At 40.8% G+C, this 21698-nt stretch overlaps 1 protein-coding gene across 2 annotated transcripts in view; it reads left to right on the forward strand.

Moving 5' to 3' along the window:
- kremen1 (kringle containing transmembrane protein 1) overlaps positions 1–21698 on the forward strand; it is a 77770-nt gene that overhangs the window by 35998 nt on the left and 20074 nt on the right. For both annotated transcript variants that reach the window (XM_084728352.1, XM_084728353.1), the window contains exon 3: positions 5436–5527. In XM_084728352.1, coding sequence (XP_084584478.1) covers positions 5436–5527 — 92 coding nt within the window. The remainder of the gene's footprint in view (positions 1–5435; positions 5528–21698) is intronic.

The raw sequence follows: 21698 nt of genomic DNA on the forward strand, positions 1-21698 counted from the left end.
TGGAGTGGACTTTGGATAAAAGCATTGCATTAATTGTTCTTTCCAGAATAACATATTCTGATTTGGTTGATTCGGATGATTTGGGCAAGGTAACAAAAACACAGCGATTCTTATTTGCAGGTGATTATGTGCTGATGAAATCAAACTTATGAATATTAAATTCCATTTCTGCCATATTCTGCCAGTAAATCGCTGTAAATATTTAAAGACATGAGTCAAGGAACATAGTTGTGTGTATAATACCAGCCACACTTGACACTGTAACATCACGACATCGTATTTAGCACGAGTGGACCGTGAAAGGACAGACAGTAGACTATACATATCGAGCCACAGCCAACAAGCCCTCGTCTTCAATACGTGCATTCATTCGGCACAGCAGCAGGCAGCAGTTTGCATGCTAAATCATTCAAGTCAATTAAAGAGTCTTCTTTCAAGCAGTAAATTGCCAGACTCTGATCTGCTGTTGACCTCAAATCCCAATCCAGACAAGCCGCTCACCACCACTTTCCAATCAGCATTTATCCTCTCTCCAATTCTGCAAAATGAGGGAAGTGTAGCTTTCATCTTTTTTTTTCTTTCTTTCTTTTTTTTTTTTTTTTTTTTTTACATATCTACTAGTTTAAATAAACAAAAGTTTCCCTAGAATCTCACTTAAAGTTTAACTTGTGAAAAACACCTATAGAAGCATGATATTTCCAGCATTTGCCCACATAGTCTGATGTAAATGATTTTAAAATTTTTATATATAGTTTCACAGTGCCAGACATTTTAAAGATGGTCATAAATTCTCTGATTAAGGTACGTGGAAAATGGTTATTAAAGGAAACCTTTTGAACAGCAGCCAGCCGAGAACAGCTGTTTTTCTCCGTGTTCAGATGTAAGACACTCTCTGCCTTCAAATGCAGGACCGGAGAGCCTGTGAGGCAAAACGCAGTGTGGCTATAATTTGCTCTGAACTGAAGTGTGTGGCTCACTCCGAGCAAAATGAGTCAATCAGCGTAATTGTGCCAATTAAGTGTCCAAACATCTTCTCTGATCTACCTCTGGGTATGGGAGTGTTTCAACAAGCTCTTCCAGTGCGAGCCAAGCGGGCCGTCTCTGACGCACATGGATGTGAATGCAACACACACACATATAAACACACGTGTGTATACCAGGGCCTGGCCGATACTCCGTTTTTGGGCTGATACAGATATTAAGGAGTAAAAAAAATTCTGATATCAACATACTGGTTGATATTCTTTATACAGAATATAGAATATATACATAAACACACAAGTTTTGCAACGACCCCTCAAAAGTGGTTATCACTTGTGACAAAGATATCAAATGGAGGCAGAATACTTTATTAACAATAAACGTTATTATCCAACCTTGTATCATTCATGATATATTGTTATAATTTTTTCCATGATAGGAAAAATTCATTTTGTGATATGTTGTGATAATGGCGTCACACTGTAACACACAGCAACAACAAGTGGGGCTGAAAGAGAAAGTGAGGTTGCTACTGGCTCTAGTTTGAAGAAGGGGAGCGATCAGATGTATAATAATTAATGACAATGTGAAGTGCAGGAGGATTAAAACAGCAAGGAGCCGATACGGCAAACTGATTTCAACACCTAAAGCAGAAGCACCCGGTTGAGTACAAGGACAGCCCAAATTCCTGTGAGGAGTGCTCCAGTATTTTTCAGGATTTTGTCATATTATTTAGAATATTGTTATCACAGAATACCTTGAAATATTGTGTCAAAGTCATAAGAAATCATTAATAATCTTTTAGAAAGAGTAGATGTTTCCAGTGGTCAAAGTGAGCGATATGTTGATGTGGTCTGACAGGCAGGAGGCAGGCAGTCACTGACGAATTAAGAAAAAGGATGAAATATGCACAGAATACTGCTAACAAATTAAATACTATATGTATTATGCTCTGGAAAAAAGTTTTCGCATAACCACATATTGGACAACATACATGCCGATGCCAATATAGACAGATATAATGGTGATAGGACAATATCGGGCCAATAATTTCAGGTGTGGGGCTCTAATATACACACACAGTGACAAACTCTTATCTGATTGTCTCCAAAAGAGCTGAAGTCTTCCTCTGTTCTCATTGCTGGGTTAAATGAACGGACTTCCTTCCATCGAGGTCTGTTCTTATCTGCACTGTGGCAACTCGGCTAATCTGAGACTGTCTGCTTTCCAGCTTCTGTTCCTCTCCCCCTCCCTCACATGGACACACACACACACACACACACACTGGCACCTTGGGGCAGGATTGATTATATTTCTCTGTCATGTGGGCTGGCCTCTTCACCTCACCCTTGTGGACGATGTTCCCATGCTTCTGCTAAAAGGGTGTGTGCAGGTATGTGTGTGAAAGAAACACTATGTGGGGACCAGGGTTTTGGGAGAGAGAGCTCGGAGGGGCACACCACATCGTTTACTGATCAAAGCTGCCGACATGGGATAGGTGGTCTACTGAAGACGTTTTTTTTTTAAATGCTGATGGTTTTAATTCACGTCTGCCTCCTTAGGGGGTGATTAAAAGTGCAGTAAATTACATAAGTGGCATTAGATGAGCTCTTGGGAGTCTTATTTCAAATAGGGGCTATTACGCATTGACAGGCATGAAAAAGACAAGGGGGGAGAGAGAAATAGAGAGAGGGTATGTAATCCAGTGTTTTGGTGGTTGGACCCAGTTTTTGCTCTTTTCATTTCAGCAGTAGCCTCAGGCTAAACAAACAGGTGTCTGCCTCCAATCTGGGTGGAGCGACAAACAGATCTGGCCTCATGATACGGTGTCGAAATTTACTGGAAAACACGGCTGGCTTCCTGTGAACATGGGAAAATTTCAGGCTGAGAGGCGCTCGAGGTTGTTTTGATAGCAGAACGGTCCAATAAAGAATAAATGAAGATGTGACTGGATGAACTCTTTCTTCACATAGCCCCGTCACCGACAGGCCGCAGGAAAAAGAGCGACGACTGTTTGCCAGATATTGAAAGTGAAAAGCTTAAAGGCACTTAAACTTGAGTTCAACCCAGAAAGTCTTAACAACGACATCTTTGTCAATACCTCATTTTGAGTGTGAAAAGAGAGGAGGAAACTCTGGATAGTGTTTTTGATAGGAGAAGAAAAGAAATGGAAACGCCCTTCACAACTTCGCTCACAAAAGGCGAAACGGGATAGTGCAGCGCCCCAGGGCTTTTTCAAGATGCTACAATGAGGTGTGTCAAAGGAGAAGAGAAAAGGTCTCCAGCAATTACAGTCAGGTCTGAAAAAAAAGAAAATAGCAATGTCATCTTAGAAGGCTTTTTTAATCCACAAGATGTGTATTTTTACAGAGTCACAGTATTCCTGATGTAGAGCTTAAAGGAATAGTTTGGATTATTTGATGTAGGTTTCTATGAGGTACTTGGCAAAAATCAGTGTGTAGATGGTGTTAAGCAATGAACTGCTGTGGACATAAACAGCAGCAAAAGGTATTTTAGCCACTTAAAGGTGAACCTAAACAAAACTAATATCAGACTCACAATATCAAACTCCATAGGCAAAATTAGGAATTTTACCTTGCAGACCACAGGATCTGCTGGTCAACCACTGCCTTAATTTGTTAGTTTATTTGTGTTATTCTGTGACTTTTGGTGAACCTGAACTATCCTTTTAAAACAAAGAAGTCACACAATAACACAAACTAACAGACTGAGGCAGCGGTAGACCACCACCTCCTGCTTTTTGCAAAGTAAAATCGTATTGTGTTTGGTTGGTTTGGAAAGAGGTTTTATATGAAGACAGTTTCCTGTCATTAAAGGCTGTCTAATGGCACACTGTGGCGGTAAAAAAAATATTCTACATATAGCGTACACTAAATTTGATATAGACTTTTCTGGGTGGATGTTTTTCTTAAGTGATGCTGACCCTGTCTGCAGCAGTTCATTGCTTAGCTTCCATGCTTGTCTTTCTGCTTCTTCAAACTGGCTGCATGCCAACTGGCATCTACTATAGCTAATACACCGACTATTAATAAGTACCTCATGCAACCCTACATCAAGTAATCTGATCTATTCCTTTAAGGAGCTGAAACAGCATCAAGATGAACCCAGACTGCATATTAGCTGCTTTGATTTCATGTATCTCCAATTTAGAAATTGCCATAAAGGCCATGATTTAGTCGCATGATCTCCCTGGAGATATGGAGCCTGCACAAAGCTTTTAGGTATTTCCATCTTCAATCCTGCTTCTCATCGCTTTTGTAAGTGAAACTGAAAAGCAAAAGCACCGAGGGGCCTGTCAGCCTTATTATGATGGGTTAAAAGTGCCTTGATGAGGTTCAAAAGAGGCCGCAGCCTCAGACAAAAGCTTTGCCCCATCACCCATCCTCTCTTTTTTTTTTGTGGGTCTGTGTCTGGCCCCGAACAAAGAGCTTTCCCCCCCAGCCTCCAACCACCTCCACCCATCAAAGACCCAGGGGTCTGGCCCTTGACTGACATGCATGGTCATGAATCCGGAGCGCAGAGGAAGAGGCTAAACCAACAAGCGCCAAAGGGTGCTACTGGGGGATGATTGACACAGCCAAGATAATCTCCCTCTGAAACATTATTGAGTATTCCTCTCTCTGCAGCCACATTCTCAGTTCATCTTTGTGTTATTGTTTTGCTCTTCTATCCCTGCCATCACGCCCCCTTATCTTTTTCTACTTTGGTACCCCTCCACACACACCTCCACTTCCACACTAAGACAGGCGAATCTGAAAACGCAGTTCATTTGTGAAAATGATGCACATTCATTGTATTTTTATTTTCCTAATTTACAATGACAAATTCTTACATTCCTCAGCAAATCCTCAGCAAATGTCAATCGATCCATTTCTTGTGAACGCAGTATCTCAACACCTGAAGAGAAATTCCTGAAATTTGGTACAAACGTCAAAACATGTGTTTGGCCATGACTCAAGAATTCATATGCTAATTATAGCAAATTTTCACACATATCTAATTGGAAGAAAAATTAAGTGATGACATTTTATATCCAAAAAAGTCAAAGGCCAGCTTTGCTCTGATTGAATCAGTCCTCTGTAATCCTCTGGAAAAAACAGTCTCTAAGTCAGTGGTTCCCAAACTGACGGTGATGATTCTGGTTCTGTAAAAAAAAGGACTAAAATGATTATTCAAGCATGGAAATAGCTGACTGATTTTCATCCAATGAACTGAGTAACTAATCATTGCATCTTATACCACACAGTTGTGTGAAAAATCTGCATAAATACAGTTAACACCTGTATTGTGTGTTTGGTTTTTACTGACATTCAAAATAAGTAATCACAAACTGAATAAGAGACAATAGAAAAATGAGTGTGGCAGAGCATCTGCATCAGATTTTACCAGCATATTGTGGATATGGTCTGACTTTCACCCCTCTGTGTCTGCAGGAATCCTGATGGGGACGTTCAGCCGTGGTGCTACATTGCAGATCACGAAGACGGGATCTACTGGAGATACTGCGACATCCCCACATGCCAGAGTAAGAGATTATTGCCACTCCTTCATCTTTTTCTTTCTGTGACTCTCTCTGCTCTGCCCTTCTGTGCCCTCTGGGCCATATCATGGGCAAAAAGAGGACCAACCATTTTCATTGCTATGCTCATCTGCTCGCCTGCTATGAATAGCTTTTATAGGCTGTATAGCTTGTACACAGCTATTATCATCTAAAAAATGTCTCTAATTGCCTCCCGTCACCCCTCCTCCTGCCATGCCTGGGCCTGCCCTCACTTTAATACAAGCTGTCAATCACTGCCTCGGTGTGTGTTTGTGTGTGTGTGTGTGTGTGTGTGTGTGTGTGTGTGTGTTTTTGTATTTTTTCATCAGTTTCCCCTTTGGCTTTGTAGCTTGTTTTGGCACGTTTTTTGATGTGAGTGATAATGTGCATCTACCTGTTACCTGATGTATTTGTGTGATTCGTTCGCATGTGGGTGTGAGTCCTTGTCCAGTAATTCCTGGATTAATGCGTGTGTGACGGTGGACTGTTTTGTTTGGGAAATTTCATGCTCTTGTGTGTCTGGCACACATTTACAAAGAGCCGCCTGTCTTTAATCCCATTACTTTCATTCCCTCCACCTTTTTAATCACTGCTGTTGGGAACTGACTTAGGTGGATCAACCGGCACCATTTTTTACGCCAACAATCGCGAATTCCTGCAGAAGAAGTTCAGATATGGTGATTTGCTGCAAGCATGTTTTATTTTTTTTTTAAGTAACAGTCACACATGATTATATTTCTAAGGTAATCAGATATTTCTAACTATTTACTTAACATTATCTAAACATTTTTCTTCCCTGTGCAAGGCAGTTTAGGTCAGAAGTGTTATTGCATACTTCTAGTAACTAAAAAAAATCAGGTGAATGAAAACAATGTGGAAAATAAAGGCAGCTGCTTAAATTTAGCCAAGCTGAACACAAATATTCTTTTTAACTACAATAAATATTTAACTTTCTGCTTCCATCATAAATTACATTCCCCCTTTCTATTGTAATCAGCCTAATGTTTTTCTATTTTCCTTTGAGGTTAAACATTCCTCCTTCTTCATCTTTATGTTCTATTGTATTTCTTTTCCAAACATTTATCTACCTTTTTTTTTTACTTCTGTTGTCTCTACATCTCACCTTTTCATTCCTTAATATTTTAGGCATTTAGTAGGGCTGTACAGATAATAGAAGTATTATCAAAATGGTAATATGACCAAGTGCAATTTACAAATTGCAGAAGCTGCAGCTTTTTGATAAAGGTAAAATATGAGTCAAAATAGCATTATAATGAAGTGCTATAGTGCTGCAGAGATGCCCTGGCCTACAAAACTGGCTCTCCAGATGTAAGAAAAAGAATTTTTGTTTGCTACAGATCCCAAAAATATCATGTCATCATGATTTTAATAGTTTTTTCAGTGAAAATGAAAATTGCAATGCCAAAAATAATCATTATCACTAATTGTAAACCATAGCACAATCACAATATCTGCCACAACAGATACAAGCACTATGATTAGGAAGGCAGTCCAGGCATGGTGAACAGTAACAGAGACAAAGAAAACACTGAAAACCCTTTATTGTAGTGGCTAAATAATTTAAAATGCCAACATGTTTGACCATTGTAGGTCTTCGCTAAGGCTTTGAACAAACAGAGGTGTTGCCACCAATGGGAGGCAATCACATGACATAAACATAACAGTTAAAACTGATGAGAAATAAACACGAGATAATAATAATTTCCATAATTCATAAATGGAGGATAAATACCCATATATAAGTTTTAAACATAAGCTGTGAGAAAAAGCTTTATGCAAAGAAAAATAATTGATCATTATAAGAATTTTTTTTTATAGGAAAAAGAACAGAAATCATGTAAAATCTATATATCCATTGAGACCAAGATATTTCAAAGCATCCAGTTTATGGATCAAAAAAGCTTTGGTTAAGTTTCTGTATTGTATCTTCCCTAAAAGTATAAAAGCCAAAAGCCTGAAATGCAGCACATGTATGACGTTGATGTGGTGAACAGTAGTAATCAGTCAGTGGAGAGGCAAAGCTGTGACTTAAAGATGATGTGACTTTTCACTGCAGTAGGTACGACCGAGCCTCAAGAACCTCCCAGCCCCTCCAGCTATCCCACCATTATCCTGTGTGAGCAGCATGCTTGACTAAAGCCTGCTGTTTGAATGGCTCAGGACCCATTAACCCATCTAATAATGCCTGTTGGCTGCCTGGCCCGTATGTGTGTCCGTGTATTTGTCTGTGGTGTTTTGCGTGTTTATGTGTATAGGAGCTCGTGTGTGTCCCATTAGACTTTTGACTGACCTATTTCAGACAACTGTCCATTTAGCCCAGTGTTTCTAGGCCGATATCCCAAACCTTTGTGGCTTGGGAGGAAAGAGGAGAGCAGCCCACACCATCTCTGTTCGGAGCAGGGCCCGTCCCTTATCTTTGGTGAAATTAGGCCAGCTTTTGTTCCAGATGGGTTTGCCATGTGCTGGTTCAGCCTCGTTTTTGTCAAGTATCCAGTACTGTGTAGCGTGTAACCCATCCTTGCAACATCATGTGGCCCATTTCTAACGGCTGAGAGCTTCGCCCATATCAAATGCTGTCTTACATGAACGTTCCTCTTTCTGTTGGGGCATTAGTTATACACAGCTCTGTAATGCAAGAAAAGGCGATGAAGTGTGCTGTGAGCCAGGCATCCAGTGTCATGAAAACATGCCTGTTCAGTGGAGACGGTTTCTCCCTGCAGGGATACCAGGGAGCTTTCAGACACGAACGCTCTGTCTCATCTATTGTGAAACCACAATCGCCACGTGGTGCCTCACCTTCTGGCGGTGCCTGTTCTCAATCTGCTGTGTTTGAGAGCTTCAGCTGCCAAGTGAGAGAACGCTGATGCTCTCTCAGTGTCAGTGTTCTCGGTCTGCGGCTGGCAACGAAAGGCTGAAAAACACCACGGCGTGCCAGAGAAAGGGCAGCAGTGGTCTTTGTTTTCATTTTGTCTGGGTTTTGTTTGGTCTGTGCCTTCGTTTTGTCTACTTTTTTGCTTACGTTTGATGTTGCGTGGTTGGTAGTTGGTGGCCGCTCGCTGAGGCACCTGGAGCCTGCCAACGGTTGGTCTGTTATCCAGCTGGGTTCCCTGTCATCTAGGGTCATGCCACCCTGGTGAGGGTGACACACCCTGCTGGAGCGCGCACTGCCTGGCAGGTCATATGAGGCCAGAAACACATAGTCTGACAGGGTGGATTATAGTGTAGGTCACGACATTTGTTGATCCTAGTAATCCCTCATGGCAGCAGTTATCATGTGGTGGATTTATCTAAACATTTCAAAAAGGCGCGCTGTCAAAGCACATCGACTACTGTACAAATTGACATTTCCAGTATGTGAGTCAATGTGGACGCTGGTTCGGAGGCTCTTCTCATTCCCGCTAAATTCTCAGCTAAACTTGTCCCTTGTGTTGTTATTGATTGAAGTCCAGTTGCTGTGTAGCAGACCTGCCATGATCTGCTGAAAACTAACATTGTAGAGCCTCAACTTCAGTAATTTATTAGAGTTATATTGAAAGTGAAGATTAAGGAATAACCAGACATGTTTTTCTCTGCGTTGTAGGTTTGTTCAATGCTGATTTATTTACATCAATCCTCAGTGCGTATAGGGCAGAGAAGGCTTAACGCTGTCTGACTGAGCAATGCAGATTCTAATGAGGTGTGAGGAATTTACCAGTGAAGCCTCAAGCTAAACCAGTAGGTCCACTGGATAAAAACTAGAGCTGACAGCTCAATCCATTATTAAAGGCCTTTAGTTTTTATTTTTACACAAGTTCAGAAGTCAGACAATTCCTGGGAGGTCTCAAAAATCAGGTTTCTGGTGCTGGATTAGCTTAAATTTAAAATGCATTTAAACTCACTTGTGATAAAATATGCATTCATATTCGTGGTTAATAAGATGGCAAAAGATTTGTTGTTGAGATTTTAAAGAAAATCTAGTTAAAAATGATTCAGTTCAGTGTAAATAAAAACATTTAGTTACAAATTTAATTTCTGAGTGTTTTGGACATCTGCAGAGTTCAGAAGGCTTGACGATTGACAATGTGATGGCTCCCGTTGAGCGTTTCCTTTTTCAGAGTGTTCCATACTGGAAGGACATTTTGTTTTTGTGTGACTCCTTTAAGCTGACATGCAATTGCTTGACGATATGCTCCGGCTGAATGTGATTGACACAGATTGAAAATGTAAGGGTGAAGTCCTCGAGCGCTTGCCAAGACAAAGACGCTTTGATGTGTGCGTTGTGAGCTCATCTCTCAACAGCATATAACCAAGAAAAACTTGTTGTGCCACTGTTTTCTTCTGCAGTAAAGGCACATGCAGCAGCTTTCCCTTAATGTGACAATGCCTTTAGAAAAATGCTCATTTGGAATATATTGCATGTGGAAGATAATGGTAAGAATTGTTAAGTTAAACCCAGGAATAGTAGTGTGTAATAAACTCCCACACCTCCCACCTTTTAGCATGCAGAAAATAAGTTTTTTTTTAACCTCCTCAGCATAGATCTCTTTAAAGGTGAACTTTTAGTAAGATCATAAAAGGTAAATAAAGGTTAATAACTTTTAACCTGACCAGGAGCTGAGATTTCTGACTTAAAACTCCAATTAGTATTTGTGCTATTAAGGTTTCAATCACACTACACATCATAACAATCGATTAAAGGTCTCATGAAATGACTAGATGAGTGCTTATTGGTTATGTGCTTCCTGTTAAACAGGCAGCTAAGGGGTGGCATGTCTCAGACGTTGATTGGCATTTACACCAGCCAATTGCACTGTGCACTGTGCACCTTGCTCTGCAGCCCATGGATGTAGAAAGTAGAGCTTTCCTGTTAACTGATTCTCTCTGGACTGAGAGCTCCCACTGAACATGGCCAGATTTTTATTGTTGAGCAACAACTAAAGGTATCCTTCCATCAGCAAACTCCCTCAGCAACCTTGGTACTGTAATCCCTGTCGGTTTCAGAGGATGTGTTCATCCCAGTGACTGGTCGTTTTCACTCTGGTTAGCTACTTTAGCAAAAAAGTAAGCTAAAGTTGTCTGTCCATCGAGAAAGTTTTGAAATGAAATAACTTTGAGTTGAAGCTGAGCAGCCGGAGGACATCAGATGGAAAACTAGAAAATAATATCTCCATAAAATATGATCCAGTTTCATTAGTGAATAAAATTATAAAGTTGTGCATTTGTACAGTGAAGGCAGACCCCCAGAAAAACTGCAGTCTGCTCCAGTGAGCAGATGTTTTCTCTCTCCATGTTCACCAGCATCAAGTGAAAAAGCATTTCATTAAACCCAAGTTAAGTATACACCCCTCACTGCAGGATGAATCATCAACATTTTTTAATTGTTTCGGTGTAAAGACAAACTCCAAGGATATATAGAAAACTACTTTTTTGTCACTGTGGGCCACATACTGGCGTATAGGTGGTGTCTAGCATATTATACATGTGATAAAAACATGGAAAACATGGATTTTTGCTTAATGGGAACTTTTACATACTTTTTGATGTACTTTTTTTTATCAATAGAGTGTAATACTGTATGTTAACAGCATCTTTTTTTATGTTACATGTTGCTATTGCAGAAAATACCTGCTGCATTGGGTAATAAGACTCATTACCTGTGGACCACAATACCTGCAAGCTCATCTGAGATATTTTAAGATGTTCCTTTGTTATGAGCTGTCAGTGTGTTTGGACTCAACATTCAACTGACTTGATGTATTACTTGAATACCTCACTTACAGTAAGTTGTGCTTTCATCTATGTGAACAATTGAGGGAATGCCTGATTAACCTTGTCTGTCACCATGGAACAATAGTCTCAACACCAGAGGCACCACATCCATCTGGCAAGCTAACCAGCCACACCTTGAAAACATTAAAACAAAGTAGTTATGTGTTTGGGCCAAGGTTTTATTACTGAACGTTGACGAAAATATGCAGTGATGAGATATTGCCTTCATTAGGAGTGAATTATGAAGCCACTAAAAGGCACTTTGAAGTTGTGGGACACCTGAGTGAACCGCCAGCTAGTCCTGATTGGTCCAGCCAGGTATCTTTGTACAAGCTGCTCTTGTTCAACCTTCTGGGATGAAACTGAGCTGTCAGTTCATGAGTCAGAGGTTTACAAGGTGTTTCACAAGTCTTTTTTTAACTTACCCTGCCTCAGAGCTGTAAATGTCCACCCTCTCTGCTCAGATACAAGCTGTTAAATTTACAGTTTTATGAAATGCAAAAACATAAAAAATAAAAAAGCAAGTGGACATTCTTGGTGGACGATAGGATGAATACTTGAAACATACCAGCAGTCTGAATAGAGCTGTAGTTAGTGGTTCAAGCAATTCCCTGAATTACCCTTTGGTTCCACCAGCAGGTCACTTATCAAGGTGTCACTTAATCAGGGAAATATCTCAACTTTTACTGGAGGGATTGGCAGAAGATTTTGCGCAGTCATTCACGGTGCCCTGAAGGGTTGGGCCATTCATCGCAGATGGCTGACAGTCATTGACCAGTGAGCTCTCCATCATCATAATATTGCGATTTAAAAGCCTTCTGTATTTGAGGTAGTGTGTCCCCCCGGAGTTGTTGTAAGACCAAAGTTGTAGGAAAAATTCAATTTTTGACACGTGGGAGGGAAAAAGAAGCTGTTGCTGCTGGTCATTGCACTAGCATTACATCTCCATGTCTTGTTTATCATTTTCTTATTAAACCTGCGGCTTGGTTACATCAGTGGTAACCGGTGTTTGTTTCTAGTCGCGCTGTTGTTTTTGTGCAGTTTGTTTTCTTAGCTTAGCTTCCTGACTATAACTGCTGGCTAACTTTGGTTCTGGTGCTCACGTGGCAGGGATGTGAGATTTGATCTGCTAATGATGTCATTATCCATTGCAGTGTTTCACTGTGGACATTGTCAAGTGTGAATTTGTTAGACATTGCCAATGACATGACAATTGTTGATTAATTTTCTTCCGATAAACTAAGTCAAGACCATGTTAACTGAGTCCAAAGTTGGGGACAAGAACAGGTCAGAGATGTTTCATGTCGAGATGCAACAGCACCATAGCAAAATCTGCCTTTATTCAAGACCAAAATGAACAATTAGCATGCCAATGCAAGTAAAACAATGATTTAAGGTGTACCAGTCTCTGCACCAGCTAGGTGCATCCAACCAATCAATACACTGATTAATGGTAGAATACACACAGGTGTTATTCTTTAAACTACAGTGCTGTAAAGAAAATAAGAGTCTGCAGATCAGGCTAAGAAAAAAAATCATCTTTGAAGGTTTTATAAAAGGCAGGAAAAGTCAAACGTCTGTATGAATGCCTGGGACAAGTGCGAGTCAAAATAAGCAAGAGGCCCGAGACAAGTCGAACATGTCGGACATGTGGTCTGGAAACCGAGCCCAGACTGAAGCACCACAGCCCTGCCTCGTGGCTGTTGTGGTCGCCTGAACCAGGGATGCTTTCAGGTTCTGTTTTTGCAGTATTCGTCTCGCTCCCTGTCATTGTTGTCAGAGGCTGAATATTTCCCCTAGGTGGTCTTGTACCAGCTCAGACCACAATCAACCCTCCCAACCAGCATACTGAGGCAGGTTCAGGCATCACTGAGTGCAGAAGGGTGTGTGTCTGTATGTAACTGTGAGTGTGTGTTTGTTCTTGCACTTTTGACAGTGTTAAAACCGGTCCGAGATTTAGACCTTCGGAGAGAGGACATTTTTTTGAAGTGAGCTCATTTTGGCCATTTCTTTATGCCTCCCTCGGGATGAATTGCAAGAACTCTGTTTATCCCCTGACCTTTCGTCTAGGTCAGCTGTACTTTATGTCTAGCCCTAATTGGAAAATATTTAAAACAACCTGAGTCTGCTGTAGGTTAAAGAAACAGTTCACCCCCCACACCAAAAATACATATTTTTCCTCTGGCCTGTAGTGCTATTTATCCATCTAGATTGTTTTGCAGAGTTTTTGCAGAGTTTTGAAGATATCAGCACTAGAGTTGTCTGCCTGCTCTTTAGTATAATGAAAGTAGAGAGCACTTGGCTTGTGGTGCTGTTGTTGGTAGCTAAAGGTTTATTGGTTTATCAAATATTTTGTTTTACTTTGAAATATGGCCCCATATCCCTCTAATTGTCTTTTCAGTTGCTGATCAATCAAGAGTCGATTTATATATTTTATGCAACCTGAAACAGTGGTAGGACATTATCCTACAGCAGCAGCATTTGACCTTCCCACCCCGAGTGTGACGTCAGAGAAGAAAGGCCGTCGTGAGAATATGGTGAATACGTGATTATTATTATTGTTATTTGGTGCTTGACGGGTGCTAATTTGGATGGTTTGTGGTACGGACGTTTGTCAGTTTGACGTGTCCCCTTTCAACTGCGTCAGATTTGCCCTTTCCTAGCAAAGAGGGTTAGGTTGCTTTGAACATGCTAATCTTACTCTGTCCTCTGACCTCCTCATAGCTCCACCCACACCTGCCCTCAGGGGAAATACCTGCCTGCAGTGCAGTGAAGAAACTCCCAGACAGAAACTAGAGTCTCACAAAAACAAGCCAGAGGACATCAGGTAGATTTAATCTCTCAGGCTCTTTCTCTGGCTCCTTACCTCAACCAACATGGCTGGGGTTAAATCAGCCTGGGCCATTAGGGAATTAAAGGTATTGATTACGAGGTGAGCTGGTTGTGTAGAATGTTTGCTAATGAGAACAAGTAGATGGCTATTGTTTAGTGCTTGTGTTTCGAAAGAGGAGGAGATGAATAGTGGGTCAACCAATTTAGTGCTGAGGAATGAGGGCTCGCAGCCAAATGCAGAGCTGCATAATCCTGCACAGGTGCAATAAATTAAATTTTATTACTGAATATTGTTAAGCTTGTGTTGTTTAAGATCACATGGCATGTTTGTTTTGTTATTTTGCCTCTTTTCAGACACATTTGGTCAAAATTTGTTAGCATTGTCAGTATGAAGTCAGGGAATAAACATCTCAGTCTTCAGCCGTGCAAGTAGCTCTTTGAGGCTCCACAGCAGTCCTTTGAGCTTAATGCTAACATCAGCCTGCTAGCATGCTCCCAGTAACAATGTTAACTGCATACAGTATATTAAGCTGCTATAATGTTTATCTTATTTTAAGATTCTAGCATGCTAATATTTGCTAATTAGGCCATAACACTCAAAATTCAGCTGAGGTGTATGAAAAGTCAGGGAGAGTCTACAAGTCATCCTGAGGGGAGCATTAATGTTTGTATCACAGGTGGGATCAAGTCATTGTTTTCCAAGTCAGAAGTAAGTCTCAAGTCTTATCACTTAAGTCCCAAGTCAAGACTGACTAGTCCACAAGTCATTGGTGTTAAAGTCCAAGTCGAATTGCAAGTCTTTTTTGATTTTGTGACAATCCAGCAGTTGTTGAGCTATTTCAGTCAAACATTTATTTGGCTTCATCCCCTTCTGACCATGAATATCAGTACAAAATTTCATGGCAGTCCTTCCAGCAAAATATCAGATATCGAGATATCATTGTCTAAAGAGGAGGGCCGACTGTCAGACACTGCAATCTCTTTAGAACCACAAAGCCAGCATGTCTGTCTTACAGTGTGGTCCAGAGTCAAATATCTTGGCAACTCCTGTCAAAAAGTTGAATCGTAATGATTTTTGCATCCCCAGACGTCCCTATGAAATGTGCTTTGGATAATAGTTGAAAGGTGTCTCCCTAATGGCCAAAATTTCTATGCAAAACACTAGAAATCTTAATCTCAAAATCACTATCTGTAGACGTGAAATTTACTGTGCACATTCATGCAGTGATTTGAGCACTACATTAATTGTTGTCTTGTGCTACCATCAAACCAAAATGTCCACTTTGTGAAGACAAGATGCAGTATGTAACAATCTAATGTGCACATCTGGCATGACACTTAATACGGGTTTACATAAACGTTGTTGAACCTAACCCGGGAGCCCTCACCCCCATGGTGCGGTTTATTTGGGTTGGTGTGAATGCTGGACTTGGACCAAACAGCCGCCTCAAAGGGGTTGTCTCAGACTGCTGTCAAGTGAACTCTGGACCAGTTCATTTCTGGTGTGACCACCATTTGAACCAATCACAGAAGCGAATTATGGTATGTGTCATTTCATTGGTCACAAAAAGTTTTCTATTTGTGTTTTGATGACTGCTAAACTATAATGTGTTTTCTGCCAAATGTGGACTGGCGAGGGACGAACAGAGAAATGCCTTCAGTATTAAATTATGAGACAGTCATATGTTCAGTCCCCAAAAGTCTGCTGATTTGCGCTCAAGATCAACAGAACCTGATGATGCTCCTTGATGTACGAAATCCACCTAGAACACTGGGCTGTTTGTTGTCTCTTTCCAGGCCGACTGTATGAGCAATAATCAAATTACATTTCTGTCACATGGCTTGTATTTACAGTTTACAGTTACTGTTTGAGTTTTACTTTGTGAATGCAAACTGAACCAGTTGGAAAACTTAAACAGTGTGTCATCCTCACAGGTGTGAACCTGATCACATTACCACTCGACCTGTCATAAGGTCTTCTGATTAATGACCATATGTTTTTGTCTCTTTTTTCAACCTCTGAACAAAAAGTTACGTTACCTACAATCATGACTGTTTCAAACATTCTCACTTTCCACTCGTGTGTAGTAAGACTGAATCGGTTTAGTTTTATGTCAGTTGTCCCCATTGAATGATCTAAGAATGATGCACTTTTACTTTACAATTTAAATGTACAAGTCTTGGAATTAACTCTACAACATCCCCTTACTGAAATCTGAAGAAATTGCAGCAGAATTTGAACTTCTTGAGGCAAACTTTTTTGCACATTCCTGGGGACTTTAGAACTGTTATTGACTCCAGATAACCAGGACAGCCTGCCACAGTAGACAAACAAGAAGTCGATCTCTTTGAAAGTGAATGATGATAAATGGAAGTTCATCGCTGCGCTTATCTGACGCCTGAGGTGGTCACAAAGTGTCTGCTCATCTTTTCATCTCCCAGTCGTCCCGGTATCAAGTCCCCTGGGATTCCTCAGGACACAAGCTATTTAGTTTGTCAGGGGAGGCAGAGTGATGCAGCAAGGCGGCCATTTTTCATCTCTCCCCTGCATTGTTTGGCCCGGTCTCTAAGAAGGCACTAATTATTCATTTAAGGCTCCGGCTCTTCCCTCTTCCCTCTAATTAGATGGTTAGTCACTCTCCCAGGGCCCCAGGCTGGGGCATTGATCGCCTCCATCTCAATCTTGTTGTAACAAAGTCTCCACACACGCACACACACACACACACACACACACACACACAGAAATACTTAAATGGGATCAAAGAGGACATGCAGATATGGTTATCATGCAACATATGCACGATATAAAATACAGTATAGGCTATCTCTGTCTGACACTCACACACACACACACACACACACACACACACACACACAGAGCCCAGCAGCAAAGTCAGTCTGCTAGATACAAATACTTCTCTCATTCTGTCCAATAATAAGTTCCTTATTATTTTCCAACTGTCACTAACCGCATTTTCTTCATTTCCAGTCTGGAGAATTTATGATCTCCATAGAAAAGCAAAGCATAAACTCAACAGAAACACATTACAGAAACTCCCACCTCCTCACAAACAATACAGAGTTTCCAGAAGTGGTCATCCTGGGGGAGTTTGTGGCACATTTCTCTGTTTCTCTTGCGTTCTTCTCGCAGGCTGTGGTGCAGTCAACAAGACTAATCACAGGCTAGATGAAATGCAGCAGCTGTATTTGTTTATGTATTGAATATACTGTACTACAAAAGGGGTAATAAATGGGGGCTGAGGCACAATGAAAGGGAGACAGAGCGAGGAATAAAGGCAGAGAGACAGAACGGGATGGAGCGGGTGGGGGGGGAGAGAAATCACATAAACACCGACTGTGATAAGTGTTGTTTCCTTGCTTTGTTGCTCTCACAATTCCTTGGAAGGCAGTGTATGTTTCAGGCTGTGTCTGCGTGTGTGTGTTCATCAGATTTGAATTGTTAACCTGCTGGCGGTGCATTAATGGGTTGGTGGGAGTGTTTCCAAGCAGGCTTCAACATACCTGTGTTAAATTACTCGCATCAAGCCTTTCAGCACTTGAGGAATGTGCTTTTAAAATCCTATGTCTCCTCTTTTGACCTCACGGCTTCAGTGTCTCTCCTCTAATGTGGAGGCATTAATGACTTTTTTGTCTCAGGTTACAGTGTAATTGGATGTTTATGAAGCTGTGGTGCACCTTAAAGGATGATTATGGCCACAGTGAATGTTAAGTTTTTATTTGTTCTGGTGTTGTCTCAAAAAGGCCCAGTCGATTTTTTTCATGTTTCTACTAGAGATACATGATTTGTTTTCTTTATGCCTTTCAAACAGCCGAGGCTGAAGACATTATGTTTTCGGGTTCTCCGTCTGTCCCAACGCCTTGATGTAATTTCCTCTAACGTGGCCCAAATGATCACTTGGTGGTTGGAGTTCAAAGGTCACTGTGACCTCACATCTGTCACATTTTTTTGAATGTGATATTTTAGGAACACCTGGAAGGAATTTCTTCAAATTTGATACAAACGTCCACTTGGACTCGAGGATGAACTGACTGAACAGGTGGATGTGAATTTGTTGGTCAGAGGTCAAAGGTCACCTCACAAAACATGTTCTCAGCTCATAACTCAAGAATTCCTATGCTAATTATAACAAAAGTTCACAGCAATATCTAATAAGATGAAAAATAAAGTGATGACATTTTATTGAAAAAAGGTCAAAGGTCAGCTTCACCATGGCATAATAATATTTATCTCTCTATCAGTCCCCTGTCCTCCTCTGCAAAAATAAGTGAAGATAGCATGTTTCTCACTGGAAATGATTCACTGGAATGATACATGTCAATATAGTGATAACTTCCATTTTGCCAAAATACACACTTCACTTAATCCCTTTTATTAAATCCCCTCAGAGTCTTCAGAATTATGTGAGTCTGGACAGACATGGATGTACAATGCAACATGAGGCAGTAACTTTTCCTCTGTATCAAAACTAAATCTCTGAGATGTCAAACTCAATGTGAGAAAATAATCCATAAAATAAAATGTTTAAGACTAATGTTCCTACATTATCAAGGCTGTCTGAAGACAAAATATATGATATTAGACAGTGAACGAGAGGAGCATTGCTGCATTTTGGAACTGTATGATTCTCTGCATAATGTTGAGTAAATATATGAGGAAATATTTTTTCTTCAGCAATTCTGCTTGTCCTCATCAGTTTGAGATATGGTGTGTGTAGTTCGGCAGGCTTGTGTTCACTTTTTTCTTTACTCAGAGTTAGACCTTTGACAGAACATCTCACTTATTGCAACATGTTTAGGTGTTACAGTCTGTCTCATGTCGAGTGTTTCATCTGCTGATTGTACTCTTGATCAATCGATTTATGCTTTTGTCTGTCAAAAAAATGGGGAAAATGGCCCTTGAAATGTAGAAATCCTCATATTTGAGAGTGAATGATTGAGCAAATGATCGATAGTTTTGCTTCAGACTAAAATAATTAATCAATTATCAAAAGTTGCAGATTACTTTTTCAGTCGGCTGTTCGATGAAGCCATGCCACTCTGTATGACGTGGATCATCACATATAACGACAACATATATCAGCAGATATAGCTAAAATGTAAATGATTTAATGTGGAGAAAATAAAATGTTTATGAGGTTTTGGGAGGAACTGGGAGTTATTCTCGTAAATGCATTTCAGCATGACTGCAGTCATTCATCGTGGAAACCCCACATAATCACCTACACAGTGAAGCCACAGCGGCGATATCACTCATGATCTGTGTGGGCGCTATCAGTCAGCTGCTTTAAACTGACCTTTCATATTCCCACATTCAGAATTCTTCAGGCTGTGACTGACAGCCCGCTCACTGTTTTCTCATTCAGAGAACAAACAAGCAGCTAAACAAAACAAAATCACCTGACATGAATTAATTTACCAGCCCAAGTAATTAATGTAAATTCATTTAGATGTATGTGGGTGGAGGGAGAAAATGAGGGAATAAAAGTTTACTGAAGTTTAGAGACTTTGTTCAGTGCAGCCCATCTGTGTATTATTTGAATTTTTGTTTTTGATTGGCTCAGTGTGCAAAATCTGATACACTGGTTCCAGTTATATAAAACCATAAAACCACTGGCTAAATTCAGCTTTTATTTTGGTAAGAGTTTATTGATGCTAGTGTTGATATAATAGCTGAGTTTGGGCCACAAAACCAAAAGGGTACTTAATTTGATAAATACAATACTTTGAGGACAACAGATTCTCACTCCCAACGTGTCAAATACAGAAGCCAGGTTCTTGTATCTACATTTTTTGATTACAGGATTAGGACAGAATGTAAAAAGAATAGCTTTTCCACTGAAATCCTCCAGTGTTTCAGCTGTGCCTACAAAGCAGAGACTTTAAAGGTTCATTGTTCTTCATAGCTCCACATTCTCTCTGTGTCTCTAACTTACCTCATATTTTAAGTGAAAATATCTGACATGCTCAAGCTGTGCCGGGCGAAAACAAGAAAGCAGAGTCTGGCTGTTAAGAGTAAATCTGTTTAGAAAAGAGAGACACTCGAAGTCCCATTAAAAGAAGAAAACACTTATTTAACTCGCTCGCTCTCTGCGTCTTTACACTTTTTTCTTGATTTCTTTTGCTCTTTACCCTCTAGATGGCACAGAAATTTATAACTGTAATTATGTTTCCTTAATAACATGTTTGCCCCCCCCAGCTCATCAACCTGCTTGCCTGCTCACTGCCAAGTGCACTTGCCAAAGCCTGCTGCACATGTTTGATGTTGTTATACCCCTCTGTGTTGTTCTTCTCTCTGCCTCTCTGATGTGTTTTGGGTCGGCGCTGTTGTTGTGTCTGCTGCATCAACAGAGGTGTCTCCTTCTCTCCGCTAGACAGACACCCGTGAACTTTGTTGTTTTGCCGGCTGCCTCCTGTCTGCATTACACTGCGTTGCATTGTGGGAAGGCTGACTGGCTGCTCTTTTCCAGGCTCAGGCAGCAGGCTGCCAGGTTGTGATGAGTCTGGCTGCAGTTGAGCCTTGTTTAGTTCTCTCCTGTGTCTGTTTTTCTAATTTTTTTTAAAAACTTTGTGGGAGTCGCCCCCTCCCGCTGTGATCTCCCAGGGTTTTCAGAGGTCTGGTCCTGGCTTACTGGAGCATTTATGCACCTTGTGTTTCCTCCGTTTCTCCCTTCTGGCTCGTTAAAGTCTGAATTCCATCGACAGCTTTGAAGTGTGTTGAATGTGTTTTTGTGTCTTTTATTGTACGTGGAGATATTTGCACTTGTTGCGCCTGCAAAGCAGATGTTTTTAAAGGAACAGTGCTTTGCTCGGGGCTTTTCATGCAAGGACAATTTTACACTTTTTTGATAAATACCGTGCATGCAGGGAAGGTACAGTGCGACTTCTTCGACTCCACTTCCATACAATTGTCCAACGTGATACGATCCCGCCACCTGCCGCTCTCCAGCCAGTGCTCGGCAGCCTCTGGGACAAGCAGAGGACAAAGACAGATAAATTGACTGTAGTCTGCAATCTTCTTGTCAAAGCAAAATGAAAAAGGAGCACTGCTGCCTTTAATCTGGCTGTTGAGCCCCGCAGTAGTATTTTCTCCTACGCTTTTCAAAAGCTCCATTGAAGTGGTACCCGTCTGCCTGCCTTGCTCTGAGGGAGGTTGCTAGTTCCAGGTGTTTATCTCTCCTCTCCTCTCATCTCCCCTCCTGTGCACTCCACTGGAGTTAATCCAGTGTATACTTAAAGGGACAGTTTAGATTATTTAGATTATTTAGATCAATAGTCAGTTTATTATCTACAGTAGTTGGTGGTCAGCCATTCATGGAGAGAGGAGTACTGCTGTGGACAGGGTCAGTACAGCCACTTTAAAAAAGTTTCACCTGAAAAAATCATATCAGTCTAACTGTATGCTATGTTTAGAATAACAAGGCTGACTTTACATTGATGGCAAAGTAAAGTGGTGAAAATTAATATAGTGCAAAGTTGTTTATTTCTTAGCTTCCATTCTGGTACTCCTCTCTGCTTCTAACTCAGGGCCTGCCGA

Source organism: Lutjanus erythropterus, chromosome 10 (genome assembly GCF_056507025.1).
Source record: "Lutjanus erythropterus isolate fLutEry1 chromosome 10, fLutEry1.hap2, whole genome shotgun sequence".
In the NCBI taxonomy this organism is placed as follows: domain Eukaryota; kingdom Metazoa; phylum Chordata; class Actinopteri; order Lutjaniformes; family Lutjanidae; genus Lutjanus; species Lutjanus erythropterus.